This window comes from Pteronotus mesoamericanus, unplaced genomic scaffold (assembly GCF_021234165.1).
Source record: "Pteronotus mesoamericanus isolate MK-2021 breed Mesoamerican mustached bat unplaced genomic scaffold, CSHL_Meso_final contig_163, whole genome shotgun sequence".
Taxonomy (NCBI): Eukaryota; Metazoa; Chordata; class Mammalia; order Chiroptera; family Mormoopidae; genus Pteronotus; species Pteronotus mesoamericanus.
The window spans coordinates 18915433-18936197 of record NW_026555064.1 but is presented as its reverse complement, the minus strand read 5'-3'; the positions used below and the strand labels follow the sequence as shown (position 1 = coordinate 18936197).

The window sequence follows — 20765 nt, the reverse complement described above, 5'->3', positions numbered from 1 at the left end:
TTGTGGTTGGTCGTCTTCCAGCCTTAGGGGTACCTAGATGTGTAGTGATCCCAACTTTTACGGCAGATTATTAAATCGTTTATTCCAACAGAATTCTGTGCCGAATCTGGCATGTGTGTCACACATGAGTCTGTGTCCCTTCCTGTAGGTTTATTGAAATGTGTTTGAATTCATTATTTCTCACTTAGGGTTCACATCCTCCTCTGCAGTATCGTCATGGCTCATTCTATTAAGATATTTACTCATTGGTCCAACAGTACATCAGAGGTCATGAAAAATAAATACTACTCCAGACAAAATTTCAATATTGAAATTAGCAGGTTACATAAGTAAAGTATAGTTTTCATTTATTTCCAAATGATTTTTTATACCTTATTGGCTACTGTTATTTTTTTAAGAATTGGGGGAATGGCCCATAATGGGTCAGTAAAGTATTGGGGAATCTGAATATCTTTAACCCTTCTTCACAGTATTGATTAAAATAGTATGTAGGTGATTGTTTGCCTCCAGAATTCGGGGCTGCTTATGTGAGCAAAAGGTGTATCTAAAGCTCTTCAGCCGGCAGTGTTGTTAACCTAACACTCTGGTTTTATTTGGCAGGTTGGTTCTTTTGAACACAATCTCACAACTGATCTTCTGAACCACTTGGTGTTTGTACAGAAAGTGTTCATGAAGGAAGTTAACGAAGTGATACAGAAAGTCTCCGGTGAGCTGACCTGACCCCGCACAGCGCGGAACACCTGGTGGCGGGCGCTTGCCCCGTGGGCTGTGTGGGGCCTGTGGGTCTGTGGCGGGGGCTGGGGGCGGGGGGGGCGGTTAGCGCCGATCCTGCCATTTGGCTGTAAGTGTTGAGTGACTTCCTGCGGACAAGGAGTGCCTTTTCTCGCTTGCCCACCTGCAGGTTCTTCTGCTTATTACTTTTGTCATGTATAATATATACAGTCATGACTTAGAAACTTCACCGGGCTCCTTTATGCTTACCTTCTGGGGGATGGGGAGAGGGAGAGAACAAACTTAGTGTGTGTCTGTTAACCAAACTGATCTTACTTATTTGGGAACAAAATTTAGATCGATGTTCAGGTTGCCACCGTAATCTATAGGTGACTCTATGCTGCCTACATGGTAAACTGTATATAACAACCCTTATATTTTTGCTATCCCTCAAGAATAGAATACAGTTGAGCTTCTTAATCACAGTTTTACATTTTAACAGGAAACACATGTTTGATTTTTAAAATGTTTAATTGGCTTTTAAAGCACAAAATGAAGTTTGAAGAGGAGTCCAGGTAGACGCTGACTCTGAGTAACAGTTGTGGAGGCTGTATATCACCAGCATGAGTAAAATCAGGTCAAAACAATAGTTCAGTCACATCTACAATTTTAGTTCATGATGAGGTAAAAAGCTCTGGAGGTATTGTGACTAATATAATGTCTCTGATATTTCTATAAAATGATTATGTAACGATTTTGTAAGAGGTGGAGCATTTGCCTTTAAATTTTGAGTTTTTTTCCGACACTAGAGAAAAAATACTCAAGGTGGTGATAGATCAACACAAAACAAATAGAATTTTTACAGATAGATTTTTTGATGTTAAATTGACATAACATTATATTAGTTTCAGGAGTATAACATAACAACATGATGTTTGTATACACTGTGATCACCGTAATAGATCTAGTTATCGTCCATCACAGTACAACGTTGTAATTTTTTTTCTTGTGATGAGAACATTTAAGACGTAGTCTCTTGGCAGCTTTCGAATATGCAGTGCAGTGTTACGGAGTGTAGTCCCCCTGCCGCGCGTGACATCGCGTGACTGAGCTCTTTTACACCCGGAAGTTTGTACCTTTGGCCCCGCCCCCAGCCCCGTCCCCTCTGGTCGCCGTCAGTCCGTTTGCTGTGTCTGTGAGTTTTGATTTTTAGATTCCACATCTATGTGAGATTGTAGGGCATTCATTTGTCTTTCTCTTTGACTTACTTCACTGAGCGTAACACCCTCAGGGCCATCACAAGCGCAAGGGTTCTTCTCACCGCCGCGCGGTGTCCCAGTGTGTGCACGTCCCGTCCGCGGCCTGTGAGTGAGGTTGGGCAGTCAGGAGTGAAAAGGTGCTCTGGGCAGCGCCGGTGTGCGGGCAGGAGATGGAGCGTAGGGACGCCGGGAACGGGGTGGGTGAGTGACAGGTGGGAAAAATACATAGTATCCGTGCGGCTCTGGGGCGTTAGGCTCATCGGGGATGAGGCTTGGGTAGGAGAGAGGGTCGTGGATTTGAAACAGAAGGTGGAGAGAGGAGGTACTTAGTTATAGCCGGAAGAAAAGGCCCCCCCCGTGCTGGGCATGGGTTGTGTAAGAATGATGGAGGGGCAGCGCGGGAGGGAGGGCAGGGACCGAGCCACTCAGACGCCTGGGGTGACCGCGCGTCTCCCTCAGCCCAGACGCGCTAACTGTGGCACCCCGGGGCTGCCGACCCTCGGGTCTTGAATACGCTCGCTGCCCCCCGTCCCCCGCCCCTTGCCCCGTCCCTCCATCCTTGTCTTCCTTCATCTCTCCTCTGTGTTTTTTTAAAACGCGCAGACCTCGTCGCCCTCCCTGTGGGCCGTGTGTGTGCCCTTGCCCGCCTTCCCTCTGCCTTCCCTGGGACGAGCCTCCTGGCCGCCTCTCCTGTTTCCCTGCTTTCCCTCCTATTTTTCCTCTTCTGTTCTCCTAGAATACTAACCTGCCTTGCTTACCACAGTACTAATCGGGTAGGTCTGGACCTCTGGTTTAGATTTTGAAACCCCAGAAAAGGTGAAGTTTCTCTCTCAGGCAACTAAAACCTGCTTTCTTGCCTGTTTGCATCTGGGCTCTTTTGATGCGCCTGTGGTCCCTAATGGGAAAACCTTCCCGTCCCACCCACGTGCTGCCTGGGCTGATGCTGAACTCACCACGCCCACAAAAAGATGGCTCATCTTAAAATAGAATATTTGAAAAATAGGTGTGCACAGTAGGGCATGAAGGGAGGAGAAGCAGACCCAGAAGCTGCATGTGAGAAGATTGGAGCCTTACTCCCTGAAAGCCCCGGGGCTGGGCGACACATGTCGGGTAGCAGGGACTGCGCCCCCAAGGGCCCCGCCCCTATTTTCAAAACTTTTACGGAGCAAGCCTTTGCTGTCACACTCTTGATTACTAATGTGTGTTACCTTATTTGTCACTTCTGCACCTTTATGTTTTCTTTTATTTATAGCCCATCTAAATATAAACAACAAAGTTCACATTTTTGATTGAAGAAATTAGTCCAGTTTACTTTTTTTGCCTCAGATATATTTTCTGAGATGTATAATCACGTTTGGTTTCATTCCATGGGCAGTGGTTTAATTTAGTCCTTATGAAATGTTCTGACACATGTCTGCATGTGCGGCGTCACCCGTGTCTTACACGTGTCTGCCTCCGTGAGCCTAACCAGGCACAGAGATTGGGTTATTGATCAGTGAAAAGAAAATAACTTTTATGGGGGTCGTCAATACACACACAGTGCTTTTCCTTTTAAATAAATTGCCCCCAACTCTCAATTATTTAACCCCTTCCAGGCGGGGAGCAGCCGATCCCTCTCTGGAACGAGCATGACGGTGCAGCAGACGGAGAGAAGCCCAAGATTCTCCTCTATTCCCTCAACCTGCAGTTCAAGGTGACGTGTGAAGAGCAGCGCTGCACTTAGGCGCTTCTTTCTAATTAATCACTGCGCGCTCGTTACAGAACAACTCAGGTGCTATGTAACGTGGCAGACACAACACAGAAGTAATGCGTAGCCACTCAAAGGAAAGTTTTAGCAATTGTTTGAATATCCTTTAGGACCTCGTTCTATTTGTATCGGTCAGTATGCATATATTCCTACATCTTAAAAACCTTGGACGCCTCTCTGTGCAGAAGCTTCTCATCAGCCTTACCTCCTTGAACGGCTGTACCACGCATATGGCTGTAACAATGTACTCCCTTCTGGTGAACGTTTCTTTTTTTTTTAAATAATTGCTTTTATAAATTACTCTGCAAGAGATATTTTGTACATTTGTCCAATTAATGGTAATACCTTAATAGAAAAGGTTCATATTTCTAATATTTAAGACATCCATGTTCTTAAAAATAAAAATTATTCTAACCAAATAGCTATTTAATTGTAATGTATTTAACCCATGAATGGTCTAGATTTGAAATACAAAATACTAAAATCAAATTTAATATCCAGAAAGTCCCTACTAACGAGAGATCAAAGAATGCTGGCAGTTTTATCAGTTCACTAGACATCCTGTACATGTTTTAAAGTGTCCCGTTTTATTTATCACATGTTGAGAAGTTTCACTGGACTGGGCAGACGTTGTTGACTGAAGTCTTTGTTCCTCCTGACCCTTAATTGGGTAGGGTATTCAAGTAACGGCAACCACACCGTCAATGAGGGCTGTGAGGTTTGAAACTGGGTTGATTGAACTGGAACTTTCGAACCGACTTCAAACCAAAGCCTCGCCAGGAAGCAGCAGCTACCTGAAACTGTTTGGGAAGTGCCAGGTGGACCTGAACCTGGCGCTGGGACAGATTGTCAAACACCAGGTGAGCGCAGGGCTTGCCGACCTCAGGGCTGTGGCTTTTATGTTGTGCACGCCAGTTTTAACTACTTTAAGTGGCACTGTATTTATGAAAATGCTTCGCTTAAGCTAAAATTTCTGATTGTGAATTGTAATGGTAATTTACTTATTATGAAGTCCTTTCCACTATTACCTGGGTACTTTTACATGGAACACTTTGGTGGCATGTTGTTACAGTTTCATGCAAATGCAGTCATGTGGAACTTGGTCCAGTGTCTTCATAAATACTTGCTTATTTCCTCTTTATTTTGTTAAACATTGTTCTTATTTCAATGCTCTGTGCTAACGTTGCTAAATTCTTAAAATGTTACTAAGTTTCTTAAGTACACTATAGTATTGACAAATACATATACCCACAACTGATACACACACATGCGCACACACCAGGTGATCAGACTCTTTTATAAAAATTAATATTCACAACTTGTTGAGTTTTTTTGTTGTTTTTATTTTGCTGAAAATTATGTAGATTTTAAGCTTTTCCTTCTGTGATTTGAAGAACTAATTAAATGGGTACCAGTCACAGTTTCAAAATTGAATGCTTATATTAAAGAATATGTAGTGGTAATAAATGAACAAACGTTTTTTGTCCTCTCTAGGAAAATAGTAATTTGTTCAAATAAAAATACTGTAAGAGGAGTGAGGACCTAATTATCTTGTAACATTTAACACGTTGCCGTTCAGAGTACGGACCTTACCCTAGATTTTGTATGAACTTGATATTTGACTTTATAGGTACCTCTTAAATACCCATTCATATTGCATATGAATTTCAGGTATTTATGGTATAGAATGTAAGCTATATATCATTGGTGAATGAAATTGGGAAAAATGTACTATAGTTGTTTTGGTGCACAAAACCGTTAATGGTGTTAAAAAGACCTTTAGTTTCTCTTATGGGAACATTTTTCAGGATTTGACCTCACTGAACTTTCCATTTAGGTCTATGAGGAAGCTGGCTCCGATTTTCATCAAGTCGCCTATTTTAAAACCAGAATCGGGCTGCGGAACGCCCTCCGCGAAGAAATCAGCGGCTCTTCCGACCGGGAGGCCGTGCTCATCACCTTGAACAGGCCCATTGTGTACGCGCAGCCGGTGGCCTTCGACCGAGGTGAGGCCAGCGGGGGCCCTGCTGGCCCAGGTGGGGCCGCGGCGGCGGCACCGGACGACAGGCCCGCGGTGGCCAGTGCGGGTGCTGGGGAGACGGCTCGCTGGCCCCTAAAGCTGAAATGCGGGCGTCCCAAGCGTTTCTTGCTTATTCCCTTCAGTTTCTAAGGTCATTTTACTTTTTAAAATTATTTGCTAAGATTTTTGGTCTGGCTCACCCACAAAGGCATTTGTTTGGTATCCTCTTTGTTTGCTTTTTCTCTGACACCTGCGTGTACTGCCCAGAAGTGCAGTCTGAGTGCCTGCCCTCCGGGCTCTCAGTTAGGTGGGCAGAGCTGGGCGGCTGGAGAGCTGGTGCTCCAGCCCTCAGGGGGCCTCTGCCTCGAGGTGCTGCTTAGGGGAGACACAGCCCTTCAGCTGTGACTTGGAGCTAGGCCTTCCCCGGGGGCAGGAAGTGAAAGCTCCCCGCAGTTGGCGTGGCACCCACGGCCGAGGACAGCCCCTGGCAGGTACGGCAGGAGCGGGATCAGCGTTTGCCAACGAGGGAGGACAGGAATGCGGGTGTACGAGCCCAGGGCTCTAAGGACGTTCAGCAGCAGCTTTAGTGAAGGAAAACAGTGGGAACTGAGGCTGAACAGATAGATGGGGCCTAAGCCGTGCACACTGGTAAGTATTCCGGAAGTGTTTCAGACGTGGCAAAGAACCGTGCAGGCAGCCGGTGGAGATGAGTCGGTGGTGGGTGTTGCTGGTGCTGAGAGCCGCGGCTGGCACGCTGCCCCCGGCGTGTCAGGGTAGCGCTGTTCTGCGGGATCCAGGGCCTGTTCCTCCGTTTCCCTCCTCCCTGAGCTCTCTCCCACTCTCAGCACGCCTTCAAGCACTTTCCACTCCTGCCGGCACCGCCTTCCCTCTCCTCTGGCCCCCCTCCTCCCCCTCCTCTGCAGGCTCCGCCTACACGCTGCATTCGGTAAAGGTTTCCTTACAGATCCAGCCCTGTTACCTGCTCATGCTCATGCGTCTTTGACCTCTTCTCCGAATCCCACCTTTGTAACGTGCGTGTGCCTAGTACTGCGCGCCTCCCCTCCAGGCCTTTTTAACGCCGGTGGCAGCGAGCGCTGCGCGGCCAGGGGCCACACTGGTTTCTGGCTGTGTCCCTTTCCCGCACCTGGCATGCAGCAGGCGGTTCACGGACGCTCGTTGAGGGAATGACTGGACCGGACTGTGTCTTCCTTCTGCCACTTCGCAGCTGTCTGCTTTCTGCTTCATTTTTTTCACTTGTCAAGTGGACTCTATCCTCTCAGGTCCTCTCTAGCCCTAATGCTGCAGTGTCCTGGGAGGAATTATATCAATCAGTGGGGGTTTGCAGCTGTTGAGGTTTACTTGCCATATAGCTTACAGCTTTGATTTAAATTTTGTTCCCTCCCTGCCTTAATCTTCAAAAGCGGTGCTGTTCTGGCTGAACTACAAGGCCGCCTACGACAACTGGAATGAGCAACGGATGGCTCTGCACAAGGACATTCACATGGCCACCAAGGAGGTGGTAGACATGCTGCCCGGAATCCAGCAGACCTCCGCCCAGGCCTTCGGGACGCTCTTCCTGCAGCTCACGGTCAACGACCTGGGCATCTGCCTGCCGATCACGAACGCGGCGCAGGTAGGGAGCGCGGACCCGCACCTGGCACGCAGAGCCCGGCCACCCCGCTCATTGTTTCTCGTTCTGCAGGGCGGCACGGTGAGCCGGCAGGGCAGGGAGCGCAGTCGCCCCGCAGCCGCACCGGCCTCCAGGCGGGCTCGCGTCTGCGCCTGTCTCCCAGGTCCGCGCTTGACCTCGACCGCTAAGCGGCCTCGTTTGCGAAATCTTTTTACTGTTCTTGTTTGTGAGCAGAGAAGCCTTCGGCCTGCACTTGTTGATAAAATAGAAGCAGAAGAACATTGCACAGTACTGTTCAATAATGTTTAGTGACCTCGTCTAAAATAGGGTAGGGAATTCCAAAGTGCTTTTTAACTGATATTTAATGGTGATGACACTTCCAAGGGATATGTGCACCTGGATGAAGCAAGAAGTTTTCCCTCAGCCCTGGCAGGCGGGGCTTGGCGGACTGAGCGCCGGCCTGCGAACCAAAGCATCGCCGGTTCGACTCCCAGTCAGGGCACAGGCTTGGGTTGCGGGCCAGGTCCCCAGTAAGGGGCGCATGAGAGGCAGCTACGCACGGATGTTTCCCTCTCTCTCCCTCACTGCCCCTCTCTAAAGATAAATACACTCTTTTTTAAAAAAAGATTAACAATTTTTTTCTTCTTCATAATTTGGGACTACTTTTCAGAAATACGTATTTGCACTTTCATGTGCCTGAGAGAGAAAAGGCTATCAAAGCCTCTCAGAGCAAGAAGTTGCACTTATAACAAGAACAGAGGCCTATATTTTGCTGTTACAATTTATCTTAAATAACCTGTAAGCAGTTATTGAATGAATTTATCTTTTAGCATTTTGTTTGGAAGACTGTGTTAAGACAGACTCTGGGTTGAGGTTCGGCAACATGTGATACGCGTGGGTGTCAGGAGTTGAATGGCAATTTTTCCGTGGCACGTGGACAGGTCTCGGGAAGGCCGCACACACTGAGGCTGGTGATGAGAATGAGAGCAGACGCTCCCCACAGTAAAAACAGAAGCTTGAGATAGAAAAGTAGATAGTTAGCCTTTTGCCAGTTTAGTTAAAAAAAAAACAACAAACTACATGGAAATGCGTTTCACTGGAGCAATCTAATTTTTAAAAGTAGGCATCTTTCTAAGCTGCCTTTTAATGTAGCTTACTGGGCTTGACCCTTTATGGGTTTTTGCTCCTACGAATCCTAAGAGAAACTGCGAATTTTAAGAAGCTGTCACCCTCTGTCTTACCGCTCCTCTGATGCATCCTGCAGTCCAATCACACGGGCGACCTGGATGCCGGCTCTGCCCTGGTGCTGACCATCGAGAGCACCCTCATCACAGCCTGCTCCTCGGAGTCCCTGGTCAGCAAAGGGCACTTCAAGAACTTCTGCATCCGCTTCGCCGACGGTTTTGAGACGTCGTGGGACGACTGGAAACCGGAAGTCCGTGGGGACCTGGTGATGAATGCCTGTGAGTGGCGTTTATTTTCTGTGTGCTGGGTAGGGTTTTTAAAAACTAAAAAAACAAAACCAAAAAACCACAACCTGATGTCTTCGTTTGTTAAAGTAAAGGATGTTCAGATATAGGAATATCATTGGGCTTTGTAAAATGAGGGCTGTTTCTGTTCTAAAATGTTGGAACTCACTTGTGGAAAACTGCAGCTTTCTGCAGTGTTGGTGAGTAAGCCAAGCAGCCGTTCTTGTTGCCGGTACAGCCTTTGAAGGTTTGCTCCCTGCCCGGCTAGATCCACAGCTGATTCACACGTGCCCCGATAAAGCCGCTGATCTGTGGGGTCGTGAAAGAAACGTAAAATGCAGCTCCTCCTGTAACGTAGAGTGGTCGCATTAGTCAGCGAGGAGCAGGCGGCTGGCCGAACGGACGTGGGCGAGTCCCCGTGTGCCCCTGTGTGGGACACAGCGCACCAAGCGTGTGAGTTCCTCTGATTCCGTGACACTCATGGTGGGGGGTAACTAAAGCTGTGCTCATATGCTCTTTTGAAGGTGTAGGGGTTTATTTTATCTATTTTAATATTTTAAATATTATAGCAGGATTAATAAAGCATCATTAATCTTCATAAGGAAGAAAAATTATATTTGAAGAGTGAAAGGTTATGAACTAAAATTTCTCAGCCAAGTAAGTCTACTTAGATATAATGAACATGTACTCCTATTTTTTTTTTAAAAAAAAGAGTTGAAGCCCTGACTGGTGTGCCTCAGTGAGCTGGGCATCACCCTGTCAGGCAAAAAGTCTCCGGTGTGATTGCCTGTCGTGGCACGTGACTGGCTGGTGGGCTCGGTCCCACCTCGGAGCATGTATGGGAGGCCATGGATTGATGTTTCTCTCTCACATTGATGTTTCTCCTCCTCCTTCCCACTCTCCTTCTCCTCCTTCCCTTCCCACTCTCTAAAAATAAATAAGTAAAATATTAAAAAAAAAAAAAAAAAAGGAAAAGAGTATAGGGCAGAGCAATAAGAACAGGAGGAGTGCGCTTTAGGATTTTTTTTTTTTTTTATAGATCATTTTAAAATTCTGCTGTAGGAAAAAGCTGGCCCAGTCAAACGTCCCCTATAATGTTTTTTTGGGAAATGCAGTAAAAATTAGAGTGGCCAATCTAATGTTTAGAATGTAGAAAGAGTTCAAAGGGCCCTGTAAGGAGATAGTAAATCTTAGACGCTTTTCATTAACATGAACTTGGAAGAGTTACATAAACCATTCAGTTCCTTTGAAAGACGCCGAGCTCTGTGTTAACAGCTGGCGGCATTCGGTCCCCAGAGCCTGGCAGTCCTGGATTCGAGCCGCGGCCGCCCCTGCTGGCGGTGCGGCCCTGTGCAGAGGCCTCGCCCCCGGGGGCCTCCAGGGGCCGGGCGGCTCTGAACGGCGCCCTCGTCCTCAGGCGCCCGTCCGGCTCTGCGTCCTGGGAACTTACGTGATCTTTAGTCTTTTTTTTAAACTTAATTTTAGAAGATTCTTTGATGTTTAATGGAATTGGAAATTCCAAGTTTTTCACTCTTTTTTTACGTACTGGTTCTTCCTTTCCCTTGGCCTCAATTATGTTACTCGAGTGTTACAAGGTTTGGTTTTCATTCCAGCATTCTCAGACTTGAGAGGGTAACCTGAGTTTCTTTCGCTCTGAATTGTAACTGTGGCTGTAAAGGTGAGTTGGGTGTCTTCTGCCCTGAAACAAGATCTAGTTCTTCCTTATTTTATAAATGTGTGTGAAGCACAGGTACCATATGGTTCAAAAATATAATTTAGATTTTTAAAGTCATTGGCACTATTTTAAAAATAAAAACCACATAATAGAAATTGTCACTTAATAGGCCCTTTCTCCCAAAATAAGTAGTAGTTTTTCTCCAACTCATTCAGGTAACATTTTGATACCCATTTAAGATACAGAGGTAATCACAAGAGGACATTTCATTTAAGATGTATGTACTCTTGGGTTTAGAGTCAAGTTTGGTCTCTATTAAAAATTTCTGAGAAGGGATTTTAATTCTGTCACTAGACTTTACTTTGTTTAAAAGTTGTTTCAAGGATGGCATGTCCTTTACTGTTTAAAATTGTAGATTGAACTTTTTTGAAGCTCACGTCACCAGTGAAAGCCAAGTGGCAGGAGATGGGTCAGAGTTCGAGGGCGGGATGCCCCGGGGTCGGGGGGGGGGGGCGGGTCTGCGACCTGCTGAGTTGGGCGTCAGGGCAGCTGCTCATCTGCTTTAAAGCGCCATTTGCTCCTGGTGGCTCAGAGGGTCGCAGCTCCCGGGAACTAGAGCTTCCGAATCAGCCAGGTGCTGTCACTCAGACAGGGGCATCACAGGCAGAAGGTGCAGGTAAAACCACAGAGAAATGCCTGCAATTACAGGATAAAATACGAGAGATACGAAATGGGTATCACGAGTCTTGGAGGCAGGCAGCCCTTTCAGTCTACAGGTTAGAAACGGAACCCTAGTGGGGCCAGCGGTCCTGGTTGTGTGTAGGCAACACTCTCTGGGTGGAAAGTTTCAGCAGTCTGTGGTCGCCAGCGTAATTTCCTCGCCAACCATTTTGGGTCCTTCTGTGCAGGTGTGGTTCCCGACGGCACCTACGAAGTGTGCTCCCGGACCACGGGACAGGCGGCGGCCGGTAGGTCCATATTCGCTGTCACTCTTGCTCCCTGTCTCGGGGGGGATTCTGCCCTCATGTGTGCTTTCTGCCCTTACGGTGAGGGGGAGAGGATCCTTAAACTTCCTCTGGTATTCCCGAAATTTTAAAACTGTGTGTAACGATCATCAGCATATTTTTATTTAACAGTTGTAAGTGAGACATCTGCCCAGCACAAGATACACTGCCAATGCTTAGGGAAGACAAATAAAAATAAGATATACTTTCTGCTCTGTAAATTTGTTTTAATAATGTAGTTAAGGCTGTGTGGCATAATTAAAGTTCAGTACATTATAAGTACAATAAAATATAAAATTCAGTTTCTATTGACAGTTATAGGAGGGAGAGAACATTTCCAAATTTGGAAGGATACTAGGATCAGAGGAAGCTTCGTGGCAGAACATGCACTTAAACTGGAAAGATGGATAAAATTGTTTCTGAAGCAAAAACTGGGAGGTGCAGGTCACAGAAAACAGGCAGAGAATGTCGGCAGCCGTGATGGCAGAACACAGTGTCTGGTGGTAGTGTCCCAACTGGTGGGGACACAGTGATGTGAAAAATAAGATGGGGAGCCCTGGCTGCTGTGGCTCAGTGGATTGGGCACTGGCCTGCGAACCAAAGGGTCCCTGGTTCGATTCCCAGTCAGGGCACAGGCCTGGGCTGCGGGCCAGCTCCCCAGGAGGGGCCACAAGGGGGGCAACCACACAACGATGTTTCTCCCCCCTCTTACTCCCCCCCTCCCCTCTCTAAAAATTAATAAATAAAATCTTAAAAAAAAAATGAGGAACAGCTTAAATCCCAAAATGAGGACTTGGAACTTGATTAGGAGAACAGCCAGAAAGCTCCTGAATCCTGAGCAAGAAAGCAAGTGGTTGCAGCGTCAAAGGGACCCTTTCAAGAACCTAGGGAGGAGGGAACCCCTGCAAACTAGGCCGCAGACACCCAGAGAAGTAATCAGCCGCCTGCACTAGCTGACAGCACAGTGCACTATCAGGGTGAACTAAAGGGAGGTGTTTACTGGGGGCTCTTAAGTGCCCAGGGTGGGGGGAGCTGATTGAGGCCCGTAGCTTTCCTTCCCTCTTGCTGCTCCCTCCTGTCCTCAGCAAGCCTGGCCTCTGTGCGTGTGCTAGGTGATATCCCCACGCGGCAAGGTGACCGGCCCCACTGGCGGGACTGGAAAGGTCAGAACATGTCCGGAATGAAAGGAGAAGGAAAGTCGAAGACGGGGGTGCACACGTGTTGAGAGTGAGGTCCCACCAATGTCTCTGTCAGGACTCTTGTTCACAAGTGACAGCAAGCCACCCCAACTATCTTAATCAAAAGGGGGGACGTTAGAAGGACAGCTGCAGGCCACAGGCCGTGCCGAGGCCCCTGGGAAGGGTGGGAACAGGACCTTGCGCGTCAGCGGGGCTCAGCAGCTCTGTCTGCCTCCTTGGGGAGCCCTGCTCGCTCCCCAAGGCCCCCGCACCTGGTGGGCACGTGGCTGCCAGCCACGCGGGGCCCGGCGCCCTCGCCACAGAGGGATACCGAGCTCTCCAGTCTGGGCAGGTTCCTGGCTTTGCAGCACGGACCCTCAGCAGGCTGACTATTCAGTTAGCCTGGCTCGTGACAAGGGCCACGGCCACTGGCCCTCAGCCACAGGATGGGACAGGAGAGGAATCCCAGGCCCAGGCGGCCACGGGGCACCCCGTACCATCAAGGCCTCGGTGCCGCGGGCCGTCACCGTTAGATCCCGGAAATACACAGTTATTTAAATGTCACTTCTCTATTGAAACAGAGAGCAGTAGTGCCGGAACCTGGACCCTCAACGTGTTGTGGAAAATGTGCGGGATTGACGTGCACATGGACCCCAACATCGGCAAGCGGCTGAACGCCCTGGGCCACACCCTGACCACCCTGACCGGCGAGGAGGACGTAGATGACATCGCTGATCTGAACTCCATGAACATCGGCGACCTGTCGGACGAGGACGAAGTGGACACTATGTCCCCCACCGTCCACACTGTATGTAGCCTCGCTCGCGGTCGTGTCCTGAGACAGGGTGCTGTTAACTCAGTGTTACCACATTGTGGTTGTCTAACGGTGCAGGAAGGAAAGGACTGGTAGTTCCTGCGTCTTCATTTCATAACGTTGTTTTTAACGTCATAATACGAGGGGAGACCCCAAAAACCCCCGAATTATCTTCTGGAGGGCAGGCCCCTTGTAGTACAGGCTTCCCCCAGTAGGTGAGTGAGCTAGGGACCCATCTGTGTCAGTGCCCCAGCGGGTGGTGGTGTGAGAGGCTGGGTTCGGCTTCAGTGAATTCTTTTTGAAGACTCTTCCAACACGTTTGCCCGTTTCACGACCGGTGATGTGTGAGCACACCTGCCCGCACCGCGCTGAGGGTTCAGCAGTTTCTGACTGACAATGACGTGACCCCTGTCCCCCACCCTCCCCATTGACCCCATCTCTTGCCAAGTGACTTTTTCTTTCCATCCGGATAAGAAAAGTCCTCAAAGGGAAATGTTTTGCCGATGTGGAAGAGGTGAAACCAAAAACGGCAGAGGCCTTAAAAGGCATCAAAGTCGAGTAGTTCAATAACTGTTTTGAGCGGTGGAAAAAAAGTCTCAATAGGTGCATTGCATCAAATGGAGAGCACTTTGAAGTTGACTGAAGTTTAAACATGGAAGAATAAATACACATTTTTAAAAATAAATTCTGGGGTTTTTTGGGTCTCACTTTGTACTGTCTTTTAATTGAGCTCTTGTTTCATGATAACGTCTGCCCACCGACTTGTGCCTTAAACTACGGGTAACACACTGGCATTCGAAGTGCAGCCAGTCCGTAGAGATGGAAAGCAGATTAGTGGTTCCTCGGGCTGGGAGCGTCGGGGTTGGGAGGGGACTGGGAGGGACCGCCGACGTTTGCGAGGCTTCGTTCGTGGGGCCGTGAGAATGTTCCGGACTGATTGTGATGATGGTTGCACAACGTTGTGAGTCCACGGAACACCACTGAGCTGTGCGATTGAAATGGGTGAGTTTTATGACATGTACATTATATCTAAGTAAAGATGTTAAAAAAATGATACTCCAAAGCAGGGTACACGCACATAAAATGTAGACGTTTAAGTTGAATGTATTTCCATTTATTCTCTGCTTTCATTCCAGTTTTTGATTTTTTGAAATTTTTAAAACTACCTTTTAGCTATTGTATCATGAAATAGTTTTGTTCTTGGAAATACATTAAAAAAAATTAATGTTCCTGTTTATCATTTAGAGCTCAGACGGAAGCTCAGTAAGTGGAGATGGCCACAAGCTCACCTTTGGGCAGCGACTTGTAAATCACCTGCTCGGCCTGGCGCCCCCGCACCAGCGCTATTCGGTCCCTGCAGAGTACCTGTGTGGGCCCGGGCCCGGGGCCTCCCCTCGGTCTAGCCAGGCCCATGTGAAAGTGTGCAGAGCCCACTCTTGGGGAAACGTAGGTGGCGACTAAGTAGATTCCTGTGGACGCCAAGGGATGCCAATCACTGGAGAATTCCAATCATCCGTCTCCTGTAGATGCCTCTGATTCTTGCATGCCTCTTTGATTTGTGCCACTTTTGAGATAGAGTAGACTTGCTGTGTGGCCAGAGGATGGTACCGACAGACACGCTTTGACTTTCTAGGAAGCTGTAGAGTATCGAAGACAAGGAGCACCGTGCAGCCAGCCGGGGGAACTGCGGGGCAGAAAGCTGATGAAGCGCATCGTGGACATCAGGGAGCTGAACGAGCAGGCCAAAGTCATAGATGACCTGAAGTACGTACCGTGGCTTTTCACGGCGCGCTCCGCCGCCCGGAGGTGGAGCCATCGGGCCTGGGGTGGGGCGCGGGTGTGGCCCGCGCAGCCCCCATGGTGCACAGGGAGCTGCGCAGGTGCAGAGGCCTGGCGGTTTGCCTGAGGGGGCGCGTCTGGCGGGCGCGTCTGGCAGCTGCAGGGTCAAGCCCGAGTCCTGGTCTCCTGCCGCTGCGGCTCTTCCCGCTGAGCAGCATGCGACGGACCTCATGTCCCCATACGTGTCGCCACCTGTGCACGGACACTCATGTGTACCTTCACGTGCAAATGTGAACCCATCTATCTCCTGGTAACAATGATATCTCAGGAGTGCACCTTTCTGAGAGAGGAAACAAGTTGCGCATTTATCGAGCACCTACTGCGCATTTGACATGTTACCTCAGTTTAACCTCCACAACACTTCTGTAAGGTTAGGTGGCATTTTCCAAACCTTATGGTTGAGAAAACTGACTGGGGTGATGAGGATTAGAGTCTGAGCCTGTGTGGTCTGGATTCCAAGTGCGTGCTGGGCGGCCTGCTTGTCCGAGTGCTTCTCCAGGACTGAGGCGGGCGTCGGGCCGGTCCACGGGAGGGCGTGGTAGTAATTTATTTTCTGTATCTCTTGTCTGCTGGGTGGTATGAGCAAATACTTCATCTAGAAGACTCTTCTTGGCAAACTTTGAAATTTTGTTTTCCCGGAGATGATAGTCATACCTCATATTTTCTAATCCTCATGTATCTGTACCTGTGGGTTTTTTTAAATTCAAGGACTTTACACAAATAGATGCATTTTTTACAATGAAAGGTATAACCTGAAAGCGTGTCTGTAAATTAATTATGATACAGTGATTCACATTTTCCTGTTGACTTGCATTATAGTTTAAGTTTTGTTCTTGGGCGGAAAAAATGACTTGAAGCAAATATGTACTTCCTCCCCTAAGCTCTTCCTTGAGGCTTAAATTATAGGTAGGACTTTATACGCCAGCGTTTTTCTGCAGAGCAGGTCCCCAAGGTGGCCACAGACGTGACGCAGGAATCAGCGAGAACCGTTTCCTAAAATATTAGAGCCCGTTTCTACAGTTTGCCTAGTAGGAGTGTGAACTTCGTGGAGGATTTTGGCTTATTCATACATAATCTTTGATAATCTAAAAAGTGAAAGAATTGAGAAGGAGCAAGTATGAATCAGTTTTACTTTTTAACTTCCTTACATTAATTGCCATATTTGTTTTGCCTCCAGAAAATTAGGTGCAAGTGAAGGAACCATAAACCAAGAAATTCAGCGTTACCAACAGTTAGAGTCTGTTGCTGTGAATGATATTCGAAGAGACGTTCGCAAAAAATTGCGGAGGTCCAGTATGCGAGTGAGTCAACATTTACCAAGAATTTTATTAAAGTAGACTTTTTCTTTTTTACTTTCTGAGACTTTATGATGACACTTGAGTTGTTCTCTCTCTTTCCTGCATTGTTGGCGATGATGCCAGCTGCTTCGTACACCTCACACCCACCGCGTGCCAGGCCCCGGTTAGAGCCCTGTATGCCGAACGGCCCATTAAGTCCTTACAGCAACCCCGTGGGGAGCTTGTTTCACTTTCCCCATTTTAAAGAGGAGGAAACAGAGACACTGAGAAGGTGGAGTTGTGTGACCACAGTTCTACACGAGCAGTCCCCTCGCAGCCGCGAAGCAAACCCTCCGCCTACACCCTTAGCCAGCGCGTTTGGCCTGCCTCTCCTGACGCGCCCTTTCTTTTCAGTCTGGACCCCGAACTGGAAGTCTTTTGAGACGCCCGTTCTGCCCCAGTCCATCGGCGTGGCGGCCTCTGCTCGTGGCCCGTTGTTCACTGAGTCGCCTGCACTAGAGTTTGAGTCTCTTAAGAGCAAGTTATTTATCTTTGACCCCCACTACCCACCACATTTTCTGGAATTTAGCCTGATTGCTGAACAATGGAAATAAATATGCAGGTACACTACACACATAGTAGAAAAAAACTCTAAAACTTATTCGAGTGGAGGTAGATTGCTTTGGGCCTTATTAGTGGAAAACTCACTTTTTTAAAATAGATAAATGGGTTCTTTAACCTTTTTTAAGTAAACAGTAGAACCCTCCATCTCTTTTTCCCAGAACGGGGTTCCGGGCACCCCCGTACGTACAGACAGATGGACTCAGAGCTGTTGGGTCAGAGGAGCAGGGGACAAGGACCTGGGCTGACTGGCTTGAGCTTTCTTCCCTTGACCACCCCCAGAGTTCCGGACAACCTAGTTTGAATTTCGTTCTGAAGTACTGATTTAAGTTAAATGTATAATCCAGTTTGAGTTATCCATCGCTGGTTTCTGATACTAATAAAGGCATAGTTCTGTATTTAGAAGTTGTGCTTTATGTAGCCATGGCCATACAGCAAAATTAAATTAGCGCTTGTGTAGCGCTTGTGTGCGGCTCCCGCTCACTCGGCAGTGACTGAAAACAGAGCTGGGCAGAGAGGACGGGGGGAGGGGAGGAGAAACCGTGCGCCCTTAACCTGTGTCTCCCTTGGCGTCGCCCCTGCCCTGCGAGCCCTCCTGTGTTGCCTGCCTCCTCTGCGCGGGGCCCCTTTCGCTCCAGCCCCTGCCCCACGTTAGGAGGCCCAGAGAGCGTGGGAGCCGCCGCTGCCTTCCTCTGCCACCGTGGGGGCCTGTCCCAGCTGCCCGTAGATGGGGCTTGAGGTGATCAGGGTGCTTTCCCTCCCTCCTCGTAATTCTCTTCTCCTTTCTAACTGTCACCCTTCTTGCCACCTTCTCTCTGGGCCGCTCACCCTGCCCCCCGTCCGTTTCAGGCCAGCCGGTGGCTCGTGCCGCCCTGTGCCCTCTCTCCACGGACACGAGGACTGAAGAGTGGCTGACGGGCTGACACTCCGCTTTGGCCCGTCTGCGCTGGGAAGCGACGCTTCCAGTCGCTTGTCCCTGACCTGGGGGAACGGCGAGCCGGTCGTCGTGGTTTACAGCCGCCCTCGTTTCTCTCCCCTGCCATTAGGCTGCTTCCCTGAAGGACAAGTGGGGCTTGGGTTACAAGCCGAGCTACAGCCGGTCCAAGACCGTCTCCGCTTCTGGGAGGCCGCCTCTGAAGCGCATGGAAAGGGCAAGGTAAGGTGCGCCCGGCGCCGGGCCCCCAGCGCCCCGCCGCCCCCCTCGGCCCCCCATCCCCCGCTTCCGGCGCAGGCCCAGGCCCGCCCCGCCGCTCCTGTCCTGCGGGCGGCCTGCGGGTGGGAACGCCAGAGTGGGCCCAGCGACCCCCGCACTGGCCACGCCAGGTGCAGGCCAGCGGAGGAGTCCGCCTCAGGGACTCCTTCATCACGTGTGTGCCGCACTCCTCTGTGCTTCTCGGGAATGGTGCTTCCTAGGCAAGTTGACATGTGGACCAGCGGACTGTCCACGGAAGGAAGAGCATGCCTGTCGGTAGCCGTTGCTCTGCGTTTGTCACTTTAGAAAACATGTGATTCCATGCACGCTTAGCACAGGAATTTATGCATTGAAGAATAACACTGTTTTACTAATAAATGAGCACTGTAAAGTAAACATTGTAAATTCTTTTTCACAAGACCTTGTGTCAGCAAAACACTGAGTGTTTTTCATGCAATGCTAAAAAGTAAGGAGGGCAATACCAAAAGTTCAATCCCTGGGCAAGGTGAATACTTACAAATAGAGTATAATAGCATTAATCAGGCTTTATAAAATCCAGGGATTTTTTTTTTAAAAACAGAAATGTTAATGTTCTGTAACTTTACATTTCGCTCACAGTTCTCGAGTAGGCGACGCTGAGGAGCTTCCGGAAATCCGTGTGGACGCAGCATCTCCCGGGCCCCGGGTGACGTTCAACATCCAGGATACAGTAAGAGGGGCTTTCTGGGTTCGATGCACAGCGCTAAGTAGTGCCCGGCTGGAATAGCTGTCCCACTTCAAAATACGAATCCCCCCTGCAGCCCCGTGTGGGCCGTGGCGGCTGGGGCGGCCGGGGCGTCTGGCAGTGCCTAGACAGCAGGGCGCCGCCTGCAAGCGAGTTTCACGCGTGGCATAAAGACCCTACCGCTTGCTCTTAGGCAGAAACGTTCTGTTGAATAAAGTTTCTTTCAGTTGCAAATCCACACTAAACTAGGTCTCATACATGCATGTGTATGTGGACAGTTTATGTATTTATGTATCTTATTATTTTTGTATTTTAGTGTAAAATACATACAGATAATAGCAGAAACCAGAAGTTAGAAAGTCAGCTTCAAAGTTACATTCAAATTTAGTAGCATATTAAAAATGTTTGTTTTGGTTTTTGTATATTTACTTTTAAACCATTTTTTTTTGAGTTTTTATAAATTTTCTTATTATTTTAAGTTGAGAAAAACAGTGTGGGCAAGCACACCAGAGTCCAGCTCTCCTGGGGAAGGGTATTTTCAGGTACTTCTTAAGAACAACATAAATTCTGCTTTAGAACTAATTAACCACCCTGGAAATCTTCTTTCAAAATGTCTTCCTCTCATTTCATACTAACCTCAGACCTCAAAAAATATTTTACATAAAGGCTTAAGATTTTTTGAGTTACAGAAGCTCTTGCATAAATATATTTTAGTTTTATCCTCTTCATAGTTTAATACTTTTTAATCTTTAAAATTGAAAGGCTAAATGAACTCAACCAAATCGTAAACCAAAAAATGCAATTTTATAACAGTTATTTGCTAATCCTTAAATGAATCTCTTTTCCACATATTCAAGTACAAAATGAATATTTTCTTTAAAAAAATTAGTTAACTAGTTCAAACTAAAATCAAACCTATCACAGAACAACAAATTAATCATTGAATGTTATTTCTTTTGAGGCACTGGTATAAAAAAATGGATAAAAACAATCCACTTAGAAAAGTATTCTCATTTTCAAAATAGTATGGAGACTGTGCTACACAGTCATAATTTATAAGTCAAAGTAACACATATAGGAGCCAGATATTTTTTCCTAAATAAGTAATAAAAGTAAAACTGAATTTTAAAAATGTACCTACATAGCAGTTTTATAAACCTATGTCTAGAAATTATCAAGTTACTTTTAAAAACTGGCACTTCTTCCACTTACACTTAGTTTCCCTTCTCGACTTTTTTACGCTACACTCAAAACACAGGGTCCGGCACAAATCACAGCCCTTTTTATTACAAAATCTTTTATTGCAAAATCATAAGCACGTAATTCTGTAACATGACAATATCACACTCCAGCACACCATATGACATTTTAGGTGAAATGTTCAAATTAAAACTATACATTATTACACCTATATGATTACCCCACCAACCACAGCCAAGCAGGCCTTCCTTCCTCTGGACCCTGTGTGTCCTATAGTTGCACTGAATATGGTTAAACTGAATTTTGTTTTAAACTACTAGATTGTAATACATTGAGCTTGATAAACTTATCCTTTTTCTAAAAATGAACTTGGAAATAAATCGTTTACAGTGAATTAATGGATTC

The 20765-nt window shown here is 47.6% G+C and overlaps 1 protein-coding gene across 7 annotated transcripts in view; it reads left to right on the top strand.

The window, feature by feature from the left end:
- BLTP1 (bridge-like lipid transfer protein family member 1) overlaps positions 1-20765 on the top strand; it is a 126944-nt gene that overhangs the window by 81864 nt on the left and 24315 nt on the right. For 4 of the 7 annotated variants that reach the window (XM_054563454.1, XM_054563462.1, XM_054563478.1 and 1 more), the window contains 14 exons: positions 601-706; positions 3566-3663; positions 4392-4577; positions 5555-5723; positions 7159-7370; positions 8632-8830; positions 11420-11479; positions 13275-13501; positions 14753-14953; positions 15141-15271; positions 16524-16647; positions 18291-18400; positions 19055-19145; positions 19640-19702. In XM_054563454.1, coding sequence (XP_054419429.1) covers positions 601-706; positions 3566-3663; positions 4392-4577; positions 5555-5723; positions 7159-7370; positions 8632-8830; positions 11420-11479; positions 13275-13501; positions 14753-14953; positions 15141-15271; positions 16524-16647; positions 18291-18400; positions 19055-19145; positions 19640-19702 — 1977 coding nt within the window. The remainder of the gene's footprint in view (positions 1-600; positions 707-3565; positions 3664-4391; positions 4578-5554; positions 5724-7158; positions 7371-8631; positions 8831-11419; positions 11480-13274; positions 13502-14752; positions 14954-15140; positions 15272-16523; positions 16648-18290; positions 18401-19054; positions 19146-19639; positions 19703-20765) is intronic. The other 3 variants (XM_054563488.1, XM_054563469.1, XM_054563496.1) reach the window with 3 other exon arrangements.